This window comes from Centroberyx gerrardi, chromosome 23, assembly GCF_048128805.1.
Source record: "Centroberyx gerrardi isolate f3 chromosome 23, fCenGer3.hap1.cur.20231027, whole genome shotgun sequence".
Taxonomy (NCBI): Eukaryota; Metazoa; Chordata; class Actinopteri; order Beryciformes; family Berycidae; genus Centroberyx; species Centroberyx gerrardi.
In genome coordinates, this window is record NC_136019.1 from 12315877 (window position 1) to 12336320 (window position 20444).

The 20444-nt window shown below is 40.9% G+C and overlaps 1 protein-coding gene across 1 annotated transcript in view; it reads right to left on the bottom strand.

Annotated features, from left to right (window-relative positions):
* LOC139914564 (phospholipid-transporting ATPase ABCA1) overlaps positions 1 to 19913 on the bottom strand; it is a 146421-nt gene extending 126508 nt beyond the window's left edge. The window contains exons 1-8 of the mRNA XM_071902919.2: positions 19848 to 19913; positions 16015 to 16108; positions 15111 to 15252; positions 14838 to 14965; positions 12900 to 13027; positions 11585 to 11782; positions 6406 to 6492; positions 5935 to 6130 (exon numbers count right to left, since the gene is read on the bottom strand). Coding sequence (XP_071759020.2) covers positions 5935 to 6130; positions 6406 to 6492; positions 11585 to 11782; positions 12900 to 13027; positions 14838 to 14965; positions 15111 to 15252; positions 16015 to 16108; positions 19848 to 19913 — 1039 coding nt within the window. The remainder of the gene's footprint in view (positions 1 to 5934; positions 6131 to 6405; positions 6493 to 11584; positions 11783 to 12899; positions 13028 to 14837; positions 14966 to 15110; positions 15253 to 16014; positions 16109 to 19847) is intronic.
* Positions 19914 to 20444: the final 531 nt, after the last annotated feature.

Below are 20444 nucleotides of genomic sequence, written 5' to 3' on the forward strand. Positions count from 1 at the left end.
GTGACCCAATTTCACCTTGGGGATGGTTCAAGTTTCATCTTCCCTTATTTTATATCACACTTTAATGCTTATTTTGACATTTACAATGAATTTTAATGGATTGGCGTGCTGTAGATTGGGGGACAACGTCAGCAGTCAAAGAATAAATCCAAAACTTGCTCTGATATGTGTTTTCAACACTACAACAAAGCCACATGAATACAGAGAAAAATGCATAACACTGATGTTAGATATGCTTTCTTAGTGGAAAGGATGTCAATTTTTCACATTTTTGTGTGCTGGAGGAAGCATGAGGTTATATGCGTTCTCCCGAGCTGTGATACATTATAGTTCATTTTGACAATAGATGTGCATTTCATCACACAATGGCAGTAACAAAGTACTGGGGAATCCGTACTTTACACCAGGTATTGCCACAGTCAAGTAATTGCTTGGAGCCTCAAGTCAGCCCCTCATCTTACCTGGCAAATTTAATCAATTTGAGTTGTACCCTGGAGATGGGCTCAACTCAGCACTACAGTGCTGTCGACACACTATACACACTGACAATACACACGGTCTCTCGCACACGCACGCACACACACACAAAAGGATATGTACAGCACATATTACACACATATTTCAGGCAGAGGCACAATCACAGAGACACACAAGCACGTGCACACAGTCACACATGCACACACTCAGACATACATGCACATACAGTAAATTTGAACACCGAATGTGACATGCCAATCTGAATCGAACTACCTCATGCATCAATCAGGACTGCACTTACTTCTTGCCAGCACTACAGATCAAGCACAACATTCAAAGTGAAAGTCAAATAAGCTTGAATAAATGTCATTAAAGTCGCTCTCGCACAAGAGACAGAGATAGGCCTCTTTGGCATTCAGTAGTGTAAGACAAGCCTCTCTCACCTCCAACAACTGACATGTAAGACACAAACATATTGTGCCTTTGGTGGCTCCGATGTATCACAGGCATGTGCTTATAACTAGAAAAAAAAGAGTGCCAATTACTTATTATTCAAAGAACCACCCATAGGCAAATACTCAATATCTAGGTCTTTGGATGACACCATGAGCCTTGAGATGACTGGAAAATATTATGAGCAATGGCAATGAAAAAAAAATAAAATCCCAAATGAAAGCGGGAAGGTTGCTCTGACAGATCAATAGAATAACTTAATAGAATTCAATAGAAAATATTTGAATGGCTGATGATTGCCATAGGGCCACATTTGAATCAAGAAGTTTAGCTGCAACTAGACCTTCACTTTGGAAACTGTAGCGGGTCGAGTCTAACCAATACTTCAGTAGCTATTGCTAGTATTAGCTTCAATTGTGTTTGCTTACAACAGCCGACCTATTTCTGTTTACGGGAGCCCAGACATTCAAATAGCAAACCAGACAATTTATGTCCATGATAACAACAATACAAGGAAATCACAAACTTCAAAAATGAGCCATATGAATAAGAGCATCAATGTTGCATTCAAAACACGCCCTAGCAAACATTTCTCTTTTCTCATTCCTTTTCGCAATTTTCTCCTAAAGAGTGTATAAATATTGGTGTTTTACTCTTGTACCCTGCCATCCTCCTTCACCTCCTATTCATACTTTTGTGCTGGGAAAATTTTGAAAAGGGTAACAAACTAAAATTACTGTTTACTGCCATGGAAGAACAGTTACAACCCCAACTATTCTGTATAATGGCTCTGTTAGAGGGTCTCCATTGCTGTCAGGGATTAATTGGCAAGAGAATACTGAGTCGTTTACAAAACCTCTGTGTTGGCCTTTATTATTGCTATTTCACTATTCCTTTGAGTGTACTTAAACACTTACAAACGAGATGTAATTGGCAATTACGCAGACACACTGTATATTCCATATTCATTTAACTGTACATAGACCTGAACAATAAAAAGCCACGGCAAATCCAAAAAAGCTATTAGCATGCTTACAGAGATGTTAGTGCTCATTTTGTATGGATGGCACAATGTTTTTGCTAATTTGCAGTGGCACCAGCATGCAATTCCACTTTAGAGTGTAACTTTATTCCCAGGGAAAAGAGGCTTCTTATTAAAATCTCATTTTGTGCAGTTTTCTCCAAAGAACAGGCATTTAATGAAACAGGAAAGCATGGCCTCTAATTAGCATGAGGCTGCAAGAAGTTGCAATGAAGATCTAATGCTCAGCAATGTCATGGGACAAATACATTCATTGATTTTCAAAGTAGGCCCCCACACAGAATTACTGCACCACAATGTTTATACAGAGAGACAAATAATATTTTGGCCCAAACAGGTCATTCTGATGAAGTCTTTGTCAGGTAGACCTCTTCAGATTGAAATGTTGTCCCTCTTTCTGTAATAACATCTTTGTAGAGCAGTAATGATATGGGTGGACCTACACAGAAAATCAAAAATGTTGCACCAATGAGATGTATGTATGTGCAAATCATCTTTTTGGACAAACACCTTCTCTTAAGCTCCCTTGCTTTTCAGTGCGTTGGGTTCACTGCTTAAAATGTCCATCTGAAGATGTCATTAAGTCTAATATTTGGTCTTAAGTCTTCAAATCTTAAAATCTGAAATGCAATTTCCTTGTGTAGAAAATGTTAGTACACCCCTACATTAATAAATAAATAAACATTAAATTATGATAAGACAAGGTCAAAAGAACTCTCTGAGGCCCTCGGAAGACAGATTGTTGATGCCTATGATTCTTGGAGGGCTTACAGATCCATTTCCAAACAATTTAAAGTCAATCATTGCACTGTCTGAAAGATAATCTACAAAAGGAGAAAATTCTAGACCACTGGCAATCGCTCCAGGACAGGCTGTCCCACCAAATTCAGCCCAAGAGCTGACTGCAAGATGCTCAGGGAAGTCTCTAAGAACCCCAGGGTAACATCAAGGGATCTAAAGGCATCGCTTTCCACAATCAATGTCAAAGTGCATGAGTCAACTGTCAGAAAGAGACCGTACAAACTTGGCTTACATGGGAGGTCAGGAAGGAAGAAGCCTCTGCTCTCAAAAAGGTATAGAAATGTACGATTGAAGTTTGCCAGACAACACCTGGGTGGAGAACAAGACTACTGGAACAATGTGCTTTGGACAGACGAGTCAAAGGTGGAGTTGCTTGGCCACAATGCCAGATGTCAGGGTTTGGCAAAAACAAAACACTGCCTTTGAACAGAAGAACCTTATACCAACTGCAAAGCATGGCGGCCGGGGCATTATGGTTTGGGGCTGCTTTGCTGCCTCAGGGCCCGGCCAGCTTGCCATCAGTGAGCCAACCATGAATTCCACATAGTACCAGAGAATACCTGAGGAGAATGTGACGCCATCTGTCATAAAAGCTGAAACTGAACCGAAAATGGTTCTCGCAACCGGGTGATAATCTAAAACACTCAAGCAAATCCACAAAAGAAAGGCTTAAAAGAAGAAATGAGGGGCTATTGAATGGCTCAATCAAAGCCCAGACCATAAAACCATAGAAATGCTATGGGGGGAGTTGAAGCGGGCCGTACAGGCAAAAAAGGCCTCAATCATCACACAATTGAAGCAGTTCTGCAAAGAAGAGTGGGCAAAAATTCCTCCCAGCTGATGCAAGAGACTGATAGACAGTTACAAGAAAGTTATTTCTGCCAAAGCTGGCAAGACCAGCTGCTGAAGCTAGTGGTGTACTTATTTTTTTCCACATAAAGAAGCTGCATTTCTGTTGATTTTTGCTGAATAAATGATTGAAAGATATAATTCTTCAGTGGTATTTGTTAAATTAGGTTGTCTTTATCTGTCAATAGTCTTGAAATGAAGAATACACATCCACATTTCCAAATATATAATACATAGTGCTTTTATCAGCATTGTACAACTACAAAGGTAAGTTTTATAAGTCTTTATCTGTAGTAACAAAATTGCCTTGTGTTTGAGGTTGTTGAGGAAGAAATGGAAAAGTACTTATTCTAAGCAACATTCCTATATGTTCACTTAATATAGGTACATTTCCATTACTTCCTCAACAAGGTGAATGTTGCAATGAGGTGTGAGGTAGTCTGCTTCTGAGAGTGCTGGGGAAACATGTTGTTTCCTGCATTTTATGGCAAAGGTAAAATGTGTGTATGTGCAAGGTAAAGTTTGAATTATTTACTATACAACACCTTTTATTTATCTACAACTTTTATTTGAAAGACTACAGAAATAAACATCTCAAAAAGGATGCTTGGAGAATGCCTGCATCCATTGCTGGGATCAATAGTGAGCGAGGGAATTTTATTGAATTTTCTTCTGTTCATTTTTGATTATGCCAGCAATCTATGTTAACTTATTAGTCTCGTATAGCTCACTATTGTCACTATTGTCGTGGGCGGCGCTGAGCCCATGTCACAGTGACAGCGCCCTTCCAAAACAGTGTCAAGAGGAAATGTTGTGGAAGCAGCATGGACACCTGAGAAGAGCCCTGACCCATATTGGTGGTAGTGTGCAAGCAAGTCAGCAATGGAGACTTCTCCACAAAATATTCATAAAGTAGAGTTTTACAGACAAAAGAAGCAAACACAATCTATTCCTATATTTTATAGCGATCTGCTGCCAGCCGGATGGCTCGCTTCGTTGTTGTTGTTGCATATTGTAGAGGGATTTTGAAAGAGGTAACACACAGTGCAGAGCAGAAGGGGAGGGAGACCGGGCAAAAATCATCGGAGCCAATGGGAGGATTACCCAAGCAGCCAACATCAGCTAGACTAACTTGTTATAATGACGCCATAATGACAGGTAATACCAAAGCACCAAAAAATATATGATTTGCCTGTTAAAACTGCACAAGGCCACTACATACATGCAATTGGAGCCTCTTACACCACCCACATTCAGTCACAATTTTAGAGCACCCCGTTGCTCACAGTGTGAACGCATAGGGCTACAGCATTGTTTGTATCAAAGGACATTTTATAAGAAAATGTGTTGTATTGCACTGCGTATCTATTATTGACTATTAGTGAAAGTAGTTGTGTTGGCTATTCTTGCTTGTGATTAGAATCATACATTCATAGCTAACTAGTTAAATCGTCACCTGCCCCCTTAGCGTACCTGTTTAGACTCCTCTTTCTACCTCCATGGACTATCTCTTTAAATACAGCTATCCAGGCTATGAAAAAAAACAAAAACATGAAAGCATTTACACTCACTTACCCACAGCAGTTGTCACCATCAAGAAATCCTTATGAACATTTGTTTGGTGTTTTCTTTAGCCACTGGCTTTTGGAATAGTTGCTGCAAGGCTATACCCTCCACTTAATACCATGCCTTGCGGGAGTTGGGGCACAATGTTGTGTGAGAAGTTATGTATCTCTTGACTGACTAACTGACACAGACCAACTCTGCCACGTGAAAATAATCTTGAAACAAGTAGATTTGCATTAGAAACACGTGCAATTTACTCATCCCATTGGTAGATTTTTACTTGTAAGAAAAATAAGATTGTATGACTCAAATGACTTGACAAATGGATATTTTGTGCTGTGTTTGAACACTCCAACACCTCCTCTGCATCCCTGTTTTCAAGAACATACCCAAACATATCCAAGCACTTATGTATCACATTGAAAGGGAGAAAACCATTATATTGTCAAACAAAGCAAGCAGACAGAAGTAGAGGCAGACAGTAAAGTTGCATGATGTGTTTGTTTATAGTATATAGAAGCTGCTTTTCATGAAATGATAATCTATTCGTCTGAGTAATAAGTGCTGCGATTATACAAGGTAGGAATGCAGACAGAGATGGAGCGTAAAAACAATCAATGATGGGAGTGCACACAGAGATAGAGAGACCAATCTGCTTTTTGTGTCAGATTCACACATTGTATACTGTGAGTGTAAAATGTGGTTGATCGTTCAAGAAAAGCACTTTGATGGCTTTGACCATTAACGGGGCTTACTGGAATTGCTGGAGATTGACTCGTTGTTAGCCGTCTGTCTAGAGGTGGGTAAACTCAGGGTCACGTTGGTGGAGTTGAAGTCAGACTCCTTTCCACACAGCAGCATATTGATACTGCCAATCATGTCCTCTTGGAAATCCAACAAACCAGCAGCCTTGAACAGCATGGAGTTCTGCAACTTGGTCATCTGGATACAGACAGGAGCGTGTGAAGAATTAAACAATGTAATGAGTTTGAAACAAAATAGCCCGACAGGTCTTCCTTTTATGACTCCTATACAATATAATCATGGCACATCTGTGTTTGGCATCCTAAGACTTTTTAGCAATCACATAAACTTAGTATTTTCAGTGACTAGTAATTAGTAGTAGTTACATAATAGGTGTGACCACTGACATACAGAGTAAACTAATGCATTTCTGTCCAATATCGATTCGGATGCTACACAATAGCCACACTAACCTCCTCAATCACTGGTAATGCATCTGTAGTGGTTTTCCTCAGTAGTTCAGCTGTGTCCGCAGGATTCAGATCCAAAGCTGAAGGTAGCTAAAGAGGGGGTATGCAAAGTTGGTTTACAGAACAACAGCTTCCACAGGCATGGAAAAAACTTTTACAAAGATGTGTAAATTATGCTTACAGTACTGTTTTGCTAATCAAAACATTCTTGATCATTATGGTCAATGGCTAGAGTTATACTTGTCATTTCAACATTATTTTTGGGGTTTGATTCTGAAATCAGATTTTATGAGATCACACCTCTATGTCCACACCTTGCCTGAAAATGTTATTTAAATGTATGTCTTCATTACCTGACTAAAGAAAATGTGATCTGTAACTTAATGCATTCTGGCATCATCCCTATCTTCACTAGCATTTGATGATAAAAGTTGCATTGAAATGACAAGTGTAACTTGCAAAAGTGTTCTACAGTGATAGTCTGAAGTCCAAACCCTACCGCTCTAGGTAGCAATGGAATGCCCTTTCAACCACTGTCATTTCAGAATGAGAAGGAGAGAAAGAGAGAGGGGGCTGGGTGACACTACACTCTAATTTTTAAACACATATTTTCACAAATAAAAACCCATTCAGAAATAACACTTTAGCTTGGCCAATAGCCAGGCCGCTTAGTCCTGAGTACATTAATTTAGGTTCAGTTTTACCCTCAGTGTGCATAGAGTAGACTTCATGATGAGACTGAGTGAGGCAGCACGGGAATCTCTCTTAGACAAATTTGAGCAAAACAGCTTGAAATCATCACTAAGTAGTTGATGGGCAGAGAGATTTTAGCACTCTATCACATTACGAGGCATATAAGGGGACCCCATGGCAAAAGACAATCTTTCAAAGTTCATTTGTTAAACTCCAACTCCATTTTCCACTGTATTTACTTGCTATGTTCTATTTCACACAGGCTTGGCCCTCTGTCAGGGCTCTATTGGCTTAAGCACTCATCTAGTTGCCTCAGCGCACTGGAAATTTGCATGCACCTGCTCAGCCAATCAGGGTGAACCTATACAACCCTATGATGCTCCGCCCCACATAAAGCGAGGACACCTACACTCTATTGGGGCTCTGTTCGCTCCGAGTTTATCTGTTGGAATCCAGACAGATGGCTATCAGGGAGACGATCCAGCTGGTGCAGCAGGGCGGTAACAGTTTTCACTGTAATGCACCTCCTCTGCCTCGTGTCGGCAGCACACCTCATGGTCCCACTGGGGCTGCTTCATATGAGCCTGCAGAGGTGGTTTATCAGGTTGCACCTGAACCCGAGACAGCACAAACAGCACCTGGTGAACATTCCCCCGATACCTGGCGGAGGAGACACCGTTGGGAAAAGTAGCCTCCTATGGATCGGAGTTCACGGACACCTCCTGCACAGGGTCTGGGGCGACTTGCCTCATAAGATCACTAGTTGGTTTGTGGCCTCCAGGGGAAAACTGCCACATCAACCTACTGGAGCTAATGGCGGTCCTGTTAGTCCCACAACATTTTGCCTCAATGATAAGTGGGAAGGATATGTTAGTAAGGATGGACAACAGGACCACGGTGGCCTTCATAAACAGACAGGGTGGAGTACGTTCTGCACTTCTGTTGAAGGCAGCAGAGAACCTTTGGCTCTGGGCCATGGTAAATCTTCCCCCTCTCAAGGCTCTTCACATTTCAGGCCTGGAGAACACGGGAGCCTACCTCAAGTCAAGGGGCGGTCCCCTGTCAGACGAGTGGAAATTGCCTCCTGACATTGTGAGTCAGGTTTGGACTCTGTTCGGGAGAGTGGAGGTGATGTTTTTGCCATGAGGCAGACCATACACTGTCCACTGTGGTTCTCAGTGATGCCCTGGGACCATGCTCCTGGGGCATCAGATGGGTGGGCGGATCATGGGTGGATGCACTCAGTCACGCACCATGGCCAAGACAGCAGTTAAGAGAGTGAGTGATATGTGTGCACTACCCTTCCACCGCAGTTGTTTACTGGTGAGAGTAACCTTAACCAAAACCTTAGCCCTAACCTTAACCAAAGTAGTTTTAGTTACCTAACTTTAACCATAACCTTAACCCAAACCTTAATCAAAGTTGTTTTAGTTGCCTTAACCGTTAGTCAACCTTTAGGTGAAAATGGCATGTCCAATTTGTGGTGGAGGAATGTAATCTTCACATAATTTGTGTCCACAAACGTAATCTGCGTTTCAGACATAGTGCTCATTTGACAAAATTGTATGAGATCACGTTGCGGGTGAAATAGAATGATAGTTACATATGGTAACTGCAGTTTTTTGATCACAGGCAGAGCCCTCTAGCATGTCACCCCACTGCTCCATGAGTCACTGAAGACATGGTGGTTACAGAGTGTAGGTGTGCTCGGTGTATATAGGGAAGAGCATCATAAGTTTGTATAGACTCACCCTGATTGGCTGAGCATGCGCATGCACATTTTCAGTGCGCTGAGGCTATTAGATGAGTGGTTAAGCCAACATATCCCTGTTAGAGGGCTCCACCTGTGATCATAGAACTAAAGTTACCATGCGTAACTATTATTATTATTATTGAGTTTTCCATAGCTTGTGTGTGTTTCTTTTGGTAATCAGGCAAGCTGATTGGAAAAATGATTCAACAGGAATGGCATAGTAATTGAACTGTGAAGACCTAAGCCACACATGTTTACAGAGGCTCAGATCCTTGGAAAATGTACAGTAATGAGTACTGCATTTCAATAAAGCCTCTGAAAGAACCCACCACTTAATTGCTTTTTCAGACAACATAAATTTAGCAAAAATGTTTTGTGGAATAAATTAATTAAAACTGATTTTAAGGGATAAAAACATATTTTAATAAGAGTTAAATGATTTAATGAACCAATGAAATTGCAGAGGAGATTATACTATCCTAGAGGGACTACAAAAATGTACTTTGACATTTGTACGACCTCTGTTGAGCACCGCATATATTCAAATGCTTTGTGTTTACTGCCTTCTCCATGTATTGTGTTCTAAAATCATTTCCAGAAACCCAAACACAAAGTTGTGGAAGCAATGTCTAAATCACCCTCTGCCACTCACTAACTCAGTGATAAACTCTGACTTTTTTTCTTGTCCTTTTCTTTATGTTGTTGTTGTTATCACTGTTATTCAGCAACGTCAAGCTTAAAATGTGAGAGCTTGATGTTCTTTTCCATCCATTTGCTTGAGGCGGTGAAGAGCTTTTTCACCATATCTTGTCTGGGCTTTCTTTTCAATGTCTGAAAATGCCTGTGGGCTTAAATTGTTCAAATGCTCTCTCCTACGAACTTCCTGCCTTATCACTTATTTATTGGATTTGCTGTCCCATATATTTTCTCTCAAAGATAAACTCAAAGAAAAGTGCAGGCTTTCATCATCCCGAAGGGAAGTCTGAGATTCAGATGAATCCAAGAAAACATTGGTTCTAATAAACAATTAATTTACACCTGATTGCATGCATTTCTGACAGTCACTGGAGTGGAGACGACACAAATGCACAAGGCAATGGTCATTTTGAAGGCTTAAACTGAATGGGACTAAGGATGATTTCTCACCCAATACTTAAAGCTACATGTAACTTCACACTATGGTGGTGCTGTGTGTCCATGGGTGGTACTGTTCAATTAGAATCCATCCCTGTCGCTTTATAGTGATGTCACCAATCTACAGAAACAGTCAGTGAGACAAAGGGAAATGTCTCCAAACCAAGTTTGTGCTATTTTTTTCATTTGTGTAACAGACATTTATGGCCATATAATGGTAATGTGGCCACAAAAATGTCAAAATAGCTGTCTTACTAAAATTAAAAATCAGTGGCTGGCACTAAAAATGAATGTTACTCTGTAAAATGCATTTCTCAGGAAAGCTTACTACCTACCCTATGCTAATGATGTTACTAGTACTGCCATGTGTAAACATTATTCAGTAAAGATACATGAATCACAAACGATAGAGCTATATACCTAGGATTCAATATTTGTCCCAGTCTATTGCTTCTTGCCAGGTTGACTCTGTAATGCAATCAAAACAGCAAAATGTACAGCAAAGTAGATTGCAGCAAAAAGTAGGCCTTGGTCCCAAATTTGGACTCCAGCTGGTGGCCTTTCTTTTCAGCCAGAGCCACTGACTGATTTTTTGGCTTCTCCAGAAGCTGCCTTTGTGGCTGCTTTTATTGGCCCTGACCACGAATGAGAGAATTGGGAGTTTATGTGGGTGCATATTTGCAGTACCAAACTTCCACATGGCATACAACGGCTTTCCAACCTCGCTCTTAAGCCTCAGCTGCCAAAGGACTTAAGCCACAAACTAGGCTATTCAAGCATTTCAGAATGTGTGTACATGCACGTTCAATAAGTGCTGTTCTGCCACTTCAAGTATTTCAGTGTCAAGAACATCTCCTCCTTCAAAACAACTTCTATTCCAAACACGATCTGATAAACACTGTCACACCGCACAGTACATCACTGATGAAAGAACGTACATAAACATTCCTGATTAACACAAGGCTAATGAACAAGTAAACATGTCCTCCTCCATGAATGATGCAGGCACTCCTTGGGCCAATCAGTAACAAGATGCATCATCCCTCCCGGTTTCATCAAAATCGGACCGGTGGTGTAGCAGTTATGGCCTTTCAAAGTTTGAAATTCTGACCTTTAATTATACCGTCCCCATCAGACCTTTAATTATAGTGTCTCCATTTTTTTCAAATGCCAGAACACAGTGCCAAAATGCATCGTCCCTCCAAGTTTTGTCAAAATCACCAGTGTCAAGCACCAGTGGTGTTTGAGACATTATGTTTGAGTTTCAAATTTTGACCTTTAATAACAGCGCCCTCATTAGGCCAATCAATGCAATTTATAAGGATAGCGGGATGTGTGTAGCAAGTTTCATGTCAATCAGACTTGCGATGTTAGGGACTTTCAAAGCTAGACATTTTGACCTTTACTTATAGCGTCCCCATCAGGCCAAGTCATGTGATTTTTTCAACACCAGAACACATGCCAAAATGCATCATCCCTCCAAGTTTCTTCAAAATCAGACCAGTCATGCCATAAGAGATATAACCCCCCCAGCCCCACACACCACCCACCCCACCTCCGGTTTCATTGCGTGGGGGACAAGGGACAAAAACATAACCTTACCTTGGAGAGCACCTTCCTTCTGTCCAGATTTCGGAGTAAAACTCGCTGGGTGTTTATCAGCTGCTGTGGACTGAGGGAGCAAGTGACATTTTGAAAAGCCTCCTTGTCAGCCAGGCTGCTAAATTGGACATATTCATCTAGATTCGTCCCCTCACACAGGATGCTCCTCAGTTTGTCTGGCCTTGGCATGCCGCTCATCTGAAAAACAAATACAAACTCTGGTAGAAGTCGACAAACAAGTCACCTTTACATTTGACTATATTCTATTTATCTAAGCACTTTTCCTTGATGGTATTGATGTGTTTTGCGTTGTTGTGCAAACATGGCACCCTAAATCAGACGGGAAGTTCATATATTATATTATATATTACGCATTGTTTTTCTTTTTAATTAAGTCTTATTTTTCTCAAGTCTCATCCTCAAAAAAAAAAGAAAAGCCTTGATATAATGTACACACACGTACTACAGTCAGACTCACAGAAACAGTGAAAATGAGACACAAAACTGACATGGGCATACACACACATGCATTCACGCAGATCCACACAGAAGTGAATATCTCCTATTACAGATGATTTTTATGGCATTTCTACAGTATGCAGTGAGACCAAGTGAGACAGGAGATATATGAGAAAGACAGAAAATGGAAATGGCACACAAAACACACTGGGACTTTGCACATGGTACAGTATGAACTCCAGTCCATCGAGCCACCAGGATGCCTCGTGTACAGCAGAGATCTCTTAATCAGTGCACATTCTATTTAAGCATCCTTGTTAATGTGAGGCAAACATAATTGCCTTCTTGCAGATCATCTGATATTACTTGATACGTATCAGAGCATCAAAGGGGAACATTTGAGAGACAAGACACTCATCACACTTATTGGTGTTGCAAGTGTAGTTCATTCAAAAATTACCTATGCAGCTTTTTTGTCAAGTAAACTCAATACCAGAGATTGCCCTGATTAAAACTGGCAAGGCAAGTTGTCCCAGAGGCAGTTCATACTGTACAGTACAGGCCAGGACATACTGCATTTTGAAATGCTCAATCACACTTTTTGCTGGATGTGGTCTTTTGAACATCTTGTTGCCAGATTTGAATCCATTATTTATGGGCAGAGTTGGAAAATTTGCTTTCAAAGCAGTTGGGAAACAGTTTCTCAATAGTCCATTTGCCTCTCCCTGAAATGCATGGTTTTGCTACACCTCAACACTAACATAAGTTATTCCAATCAGGACTCATCAGGACTTGGAGTGGAGACTGGTTTTCGCAGTTTCCACCATGTGCAAGCACAGATGTGAAAGATACTTACTGGATTTAGGCGGATGTTTGCAGTCATCAGACTTTCGATCACGGTTGGTGGAATGGATAAGTCGTCTCTCAAATGTGTGGAGAATGTTTCATTGTCATCCAGAATGCTCCTCAGAGACACCGGTTGACCTTAAACATGAAGGTTGAGAGTGAGAACAAGTGTAGAAGAATTGGAAGTGAAATTGAAAACACATACAATAGGAAATACAGTATATCAGTGTTTAAGTAGCTGTGTAGTTCCTGAATAGCTGTGTAATGCAGAAAACTCTGAGGGTATATCGCATATATATATATCGTAAATCTTTTACATTTCATGTGTACATATAATATTTTACAAATGTAAAATCAAGCATGCAGAAATGGCATGCCAAAAGTGCAGCAATTTTATTTTGTTTTGTTGCACACACTGCGTTGAGTGGCACGTGGCAATAAAGCTCTGATAAATTACAGTTGAAATCATGCTCTCTGGATGAATGTTGCAATTAAAGCCTTCATTGGTGCAAATAGGGGTTGAACACTGGAGCTGCATGAGTGAGTAAGAGCAGACAATTTGTCGCTAAACATGTATCAGATTGTTAACCCGCCATTTTCTCCTGATTAGTTGCCCACAGATAGTCATGATTTAAAAGAGCGAGCTTCAAAACCAATCGACTGTTCAATGCAAGCCCCCCTCTAAACTGACAGACAGAACGGCTCTGCAAGACAGGGATCCCACTGTTTCTCCCACACCCATTCACAGATCTATTCAACTTCTATTTCTACTCTCTGGGACTCCAACATGTGCAGTTGAGATGATGAAGGGGTTATGTAATTAAATTAGATTAGCCCTTTTGCAAGTGTAATACATGCAAGTCAGTCAATTATCAGTATGAGAGCGGGAAGTGACTTGTATTAGGTTATTCAAGGTTCAATTAAGATAAATGTTAAATAAAAATAACAATCGTTCAATACTGGCCGGAATTAATGATGCTATTCGATACACCACTCACATGATTACAACTCCTCCTAAACCCATTTTATTATTATGCCCTTCATGACTGCAGTGCCATCAGTAGGGATGAACAGGGGAAGAGAATGGGGAACCAGAACATGCTCTGGGCTCTTCCTGAACATTGTTGCCTTTCTGATTGAAGTGACCACCTGAGCCTTTTAATCAACCTTTAGTAAAAAATAACAGAGCAACACAATCACCTTTGCCACCCTAGTCCTTTGATAGTACTCCACTCCCCATTTCTTGTTAATGACCTTTTGTGCTCTTGCCTCAGACGGCGAATCCCATTAATTATGCCCTGGCTTAGATCTTTGATGGATTTAATCTTGTATATTACAAGCCAGCGACCCCAAAATGCAAATGGTCCACAAGCCGATTGTTGAATCGGCAGGCACCCCCTTTGCCTATTTGCAAATTAGGTGCCGTATGAAAATCTGAATATCATCAGGCTAAATGAGCCTAATGCAAAGCAGCAACTTATCAAGACAAACGATCTGTCAGTCTGCATGGCAAATTGCATCATAAATAATCACGCGCCATTGTTTTTGAGGGATAAAGGAGAATAACAAATCCTCTAACTTGTCATCCACATGAAGGGGATATTTTCCTTGATGAAGAGTACTTAACAAAGACATAGCAGAGTGATTGTTGCTGAGGCTGAGTGTCTACTGTACCAATTATTTCTGAACCATTACTCAGTGGCAACAGAGCTTTAATAATTTAAGATCAACAAAAAAATGAGAATTTTGTGCTTTGACCCATGTTGCTCTTCAGCAACTTCTTTGATAGTGAGAAGACAGGAACAAAATATCTACATATTCATAACAATATCCTTACTGACCAGTGTCGTTATTTTAAGGTCAGTGGCTCAAGACACTTGGACAACATGTAACATATTGGTGTAAAGCACACAGCTGTATTTCTGTTGGTGTATTTAAATGTCTATACCATTAACAGGGTTAGATAGTGAAAGGATTGAAGCCCATTGGTCTATGTCATCCGCCAGCCGCTGTGTTTTGCTGAGAATGGATCTGTTCACCAGGAGAGTCTGCAGCTCAATCAATATCCCAGAAATTCTTTTAATAGGAAGAGAAAAGAGGCAGTAAGTACAGTGATGTCTGCAAGTTTTCTGTTTTAGATATTGCTTGAATAATACTCACTGACAAATCATTGACATTCATCCTTAGATAACGGAAGAAAAAAAAACATCGCAGTACATACATGGAGTTGTTGAAGTTGTTGACTTGACCCGGTGTCTCTCCTGGCGTTGGGGAGCTCAAACAGGGATTGTCAATGTTACACATCATACCCTGGAGCCAAGGCAGCACACCAGCCGACGGCATGGCTTTATTTGGATAATGACCTTGAGGAACAGAGGAGAAGATTCATTCATCTACCCAGTTGGATGCCTAAACCACCGTTGTTGGGATATATGGAGGCAGTGATGAGTCGCAATGGTAGGTGGAGTATTTTTTATGTTCTTACTGCTACACAATCATTATGTCTAGACATTGCGACATGGCTTTGTCGGTATCAAATTGAAAGTTGTTACAGAAACAAAATGAAACTTTTGAAGAGCTGTCTTGAAAGTTAGTAAAATGAGTTTAAAGGTCCCATATTTTACTCTTTTACAGCAATTTAACACAGCATCCCCCTTGTAGTGTATAGCAAAATAAAACACCTAAATCCAGCTTTTGTAGTGTGAGTTCCAGCCAATCAGTGCCTCCACTGAAAAGAGCAGGAGTTGATTTTATGCTATTGAACCATTGCTCTAATTGACCGCCTCATTGGGCTTTTGGCTCTGACGAGAAAAGCTGGAAAATGAGAGTTGTGAGTAGTGATGTTACTAAGGGCTGCAAATTAAAACACCTTGTAGAATCACATGATTTTTAAATAAGGAAACTATGGTAAAAAGGGGGGGCTTCAGATTTCACATTTTTTCAGCTATTAGATAGAATGACAAAATGCTTACAAATGGAAGGGCAAGGAAAAAAACATCAATATGGGACCTTTAACAAAGATAATTAGGAGTCAAATAAGGATCACTGTTAGTTTCCTCATGATACTGGATAAATCAGTCTTCTGTTGATGCAAAGAAATAGACAGAGTATGTGCTTGGACTTACATTGGCCTTTGTAAATTGGCTTATTGGTGAACCGCACCGACACCAGGATGAAGAAGAGAAAGAGAGGCCATACCACCTCAACTACCAGCCGCACCTGCAGAAAGGATGGAGTGGTGTTGTTGACATAATGATTTGTTTATGAAATTCAATCTCAAAACATATTATGGCCACTGCTTATTTTGGTTTGTTTTCCTTAAACACAGACCCACAGATTTGATGTCACTGCTAAAATTCATAGAGAATCTCTCTAAAGGTAGTAAAAGTAAAATGGGTGGATATGTGAATGTGTGGACATTCCTTCAAAATGCCAACAGGAACTGAAGGTCATTTTTTGTTACTCCCAGGAGAATTATAACCCCTACTTTCATATTTTTACCCCACAGTTAATCTTCCTTTAAGAGGATGATCGGCAGACAAATGAAAGTCTTTTGTTTTACATAAAATGTCAAGTTAACCTACAACGTTTAAAGCCACAAAATTGGCTACAAAATAAAATGTAAATTATGGGTTTTCTAAATTCTTCTGATAGGCATTTTGGATCAAAGCTTTTGAGTGCTGTCATGTCATTTTTTAAGGATACTCTGCCTGAAAACGATCAAACTTGTACAGATACAAATCATAGCATTGACAGGGATTACTCTAAAATGCAGCATTTTGTGAAATCACCAGTTACGTATGAATCTCCTTTTCAAATTACTGGTTAAGGCTCTGAAAAGTGAATAACTGTGAATGACTGTGTGTGTGTGTGTGTGTGTGTGTGTGTACAGTGTATATGCACAAGCTCTCTTATAGCATATCTGTTTTGCTGTTTCTCCTGCTATTACATTTACTGGGATGAGGCAGCAAGTTCTGTTGGTGACTCCGCAAACCAAATCCATCACACTCTCCTTATCTCCTCCTCTCCACACTCAGTCCTCTTCTGGATGAAGAGTGGCTTGCCAACCACTTCCTTGCTTGAATACAGCCACTTCAATACCTGTTAGCAAGCCCTGTCCCATGTGACATGCCAGGCTTTTATTTTAACCCAAGGGAACGGGTGGAGAGAGAGACCAACACAACACAAAATAGAAGACCTAAAGACTTCGCTTGTTTACTACATTTTCTATGTTTTTTCTCTACAACTAGTCCTTGAGGAATATTCCGGAGGCAAAGTGAGTGATACCTCTAGACCCTACATTTCAAAGATTTCTGGACCATCTTGGTTTTATGACAAATCCAAGCAGGATTCCACTTTCACCAAACTCACCTACATGCTTATTTCTACCACTGCTGTCACTGAGGCAACACCAAAGCAGTGCAGTTTCTCTTCCTTGACACAAGTGAAGGAAACATGCACAAAGCTGAAGGGCGAGAGAGTAGGATTTGTACAGCAGCAGATTTCACTTCATAAAGGTAATTCCACCCTGCTGTGAAGTGTTTTCACCAGCATGAAATATCCACAGGCGCACACAGCGGATGACTTCCATGGAGATATTACAATGCTGCAGCTCGCCGTGCCTCAACTGTTCACCCCGCTGCCTCCGTCATCTAGGCTTTTACGTGTCTCTTGGCACACCCTCACTCAACACCCCCTCCCAAAGCCCTCGCCGCCAACCTCGGCTGACCTGGTCTGCCTGCACACTCATCTCGCCAGCATCTCTGGTCGAGTGACCTGCTTAGAGAAATCAAATATAAGGCTCCAGTCAGCCAAGCCACAGCTCCCGCTACGGTCCAATTTTATGCTCAGACCCTGTGTCTGAAGACGCACATGAGCACAAATGATGCGAGAAAACATCTTCTGCCGAGGTTGTTGACTTCATAATTAATCTAAAGGACAGGCGGAGGTGAGGCAAACTCAATAATACATATACAACACATATTGCTTGTTATGTTACAGCGCCATGGCAACCTCATGAAGTTCTTCCTTTGTGAAGTGATGCTACAGTTTCTACAGTAGGGGGTAATTGGGGGGGGTTTGAATAATGAGCACTGCACATTTTGTTCGGTGCATTATATAGCTAGAGACATCTACACACGGATTTGGATTTGATGGATAGGCCTTGGCCAAATCTTCGGTTGTAGATTTTGTCAATGAATTACAGATCAGGAAATTACAGAAAATCGCATTACATAAATTTAAAAGAAACTGGATCAAATTTGAAATTCAGTCCTTTAATTCCCTCCAGTGTATGTGTCAGGGAGGATGTAGTTCTGCTGAGAGGGAGAATTATCATAATGTATTCCAAAGAAAGAGAATGGAGAGGGAACAGAGAGATCATGGGGACTTTCTCAATGTCTGGCTCCCCAGGCATTTGCCATCGGACACCAGCGTCTTTGTGAATAGATAATCTCCCCCTATGAAATTATGTGAAATACTGGACCATAAAATCAGTTTCATGCCTGTTATAAAATCTTAAAATGCTTGGTGAGGCATTCATATAATTGGTCATTAACCTCCACAAGCCCTCCAGAAGCCCCATTGTCCTTGCTAACTCCCACTGGTTTTGTCTAATAACAATATTTCATGTTGACACTGCCCAAATATCCTACATTTCATGCACAATATCAGCATTGTCCTCTGATGCTTTTCAGGGGGAAAGTTAGCTACAGAAATCTTCCCAATACAAAAGGATAGCTCCCCGTTCTTTATGGTAGTTGATAAAATTAACGAGGGGAATGTTTCCCTGACACAAAGTTGTGAAATTACAAATGACTTTGCCTTGAGTTATCCAAAACAAAGTAAGAACTTTGATGAAAGCTGACTTTTGTGAAGATATCTTTTGTTCTACTCTGGTAACCGAGGCACTCTACTGTGCTTGATCCCCTGACAAAACAAGTGGGTGGATGTTACTTTCATTACTGCAAGGGTATAAATCAAAGACTGCGCTGCCATTCACTGTAACAGTTACATCTGCCTCAAAACTGCCTTGTCGGCTGAATAGATTCCATGACAACTTTCTGACCCTTGAAATGCTATTCTGACCCATGGCGGCCTTCTTATAGTCCTGTTGCATGTGATCTCTTAGCCAGTGTTGGTGTCGGTGACATCACAGACAATCATATCCACCATACATCATTAGGTGATGGTGTGTAGGCTGGTGTGATAGTGATAGTGAGGTGAGGGGGTAATGACTCAGGTTACTGGAATTCACCAAAGCAAAGGGCTATGCAGTGCTACAATACAGTGAGTAACACAGGTGGTAGCAAACGCATTGTGGCAAAATCTTGATTCAAACTCATGTGGTATTGAGAAGGGAGAATTTGCAGCTTGTTAAACTTTCAACAAATTTGTCCATCTTCCAGTTTAACGTTGCACACATCAAAACTCTAAAAAAGAGCATCAAATAATCCTCAGAAGAGGCAACACTTAAAATAACGTTTAATTGCCTGGTAACAGTGCTGTGAGAACATGGCATCAATAAAGCTTTGGATGCCACTAGCCAGTTGTTAGGAAGAGCCAGAAAGAGTATTTGCCCTTCAAACAAACCATTTAACATCCCTCACTCCCCATCCAGTTCCATTAGGCCAAAGGCTGGCTTTGTTAGAACTAAAATACAGGCAATGTGACATAACATGCACGAGAGATAGATCTCCAAAAATTGAAGGTGACACTTTGAATTGGTTGGCATTAAGGTAAGATTGTTCTCGCTCTCTAGTGGGGGAGTTAAAGGCGGCTTACATCGATAGGAGACTATTTTCGTGGCAAATCCCTCCTATTACCTTTCCCTCCCATGAATAACTTAGTTGCCCTTGATAACACAACCCTGGGACCATACCCTCATTTTCCCTCCATCACTGACCAATTTTAGCAGATATACGTTGATTTGCAAAGGGGGTGGCGGGCACAAGTGTACCTTTTGTCTCTTCCGGAGAGTGAAGTTCTTCCACAGGAGCAGAGTGAACTGCGTCAGGAGACCCATTACGCCTTATCCCGGCAATATCCTGCCAAAGCGTCGCTATGGCAACTGGCCCACTTAATAAACCCTGGAGGGAATAAAAGGCAGAGTTTGGTTTTAATACAGAGGAGCAATGCATCATGGGGGAGTGCCACTAATCATTCACTTCCCCAGGCCTTGGGGCTTATGGTGCAGCACCTGTTCTATGAATTATTATCGCCTACACTCAGCAAAACTCAAGACTAGGCTATGTCTCGGCATGTGGAGATTACCCATTCTGGTTCTATGGTATAAGGATATTTTACCAAAGATACAGGGTCGTTTTATTTAATGTACTACATATAAATCAATTCATCAAAATCAAACAATTTTCTGTCATGTGGGTCCAGACAATGTGCATAGTCTCAACCTCTTTGTCTCATGGCCATGACTGTGCCACAAAAACTCAATTAATCAGTATTATTGGTGACCGGTGCGCAATAAATTATTGGAAATTCATGGGCAACTACATCACTTTTCGTGTGGAGCAAAGACTGCAGTAAAACATTTACTGCA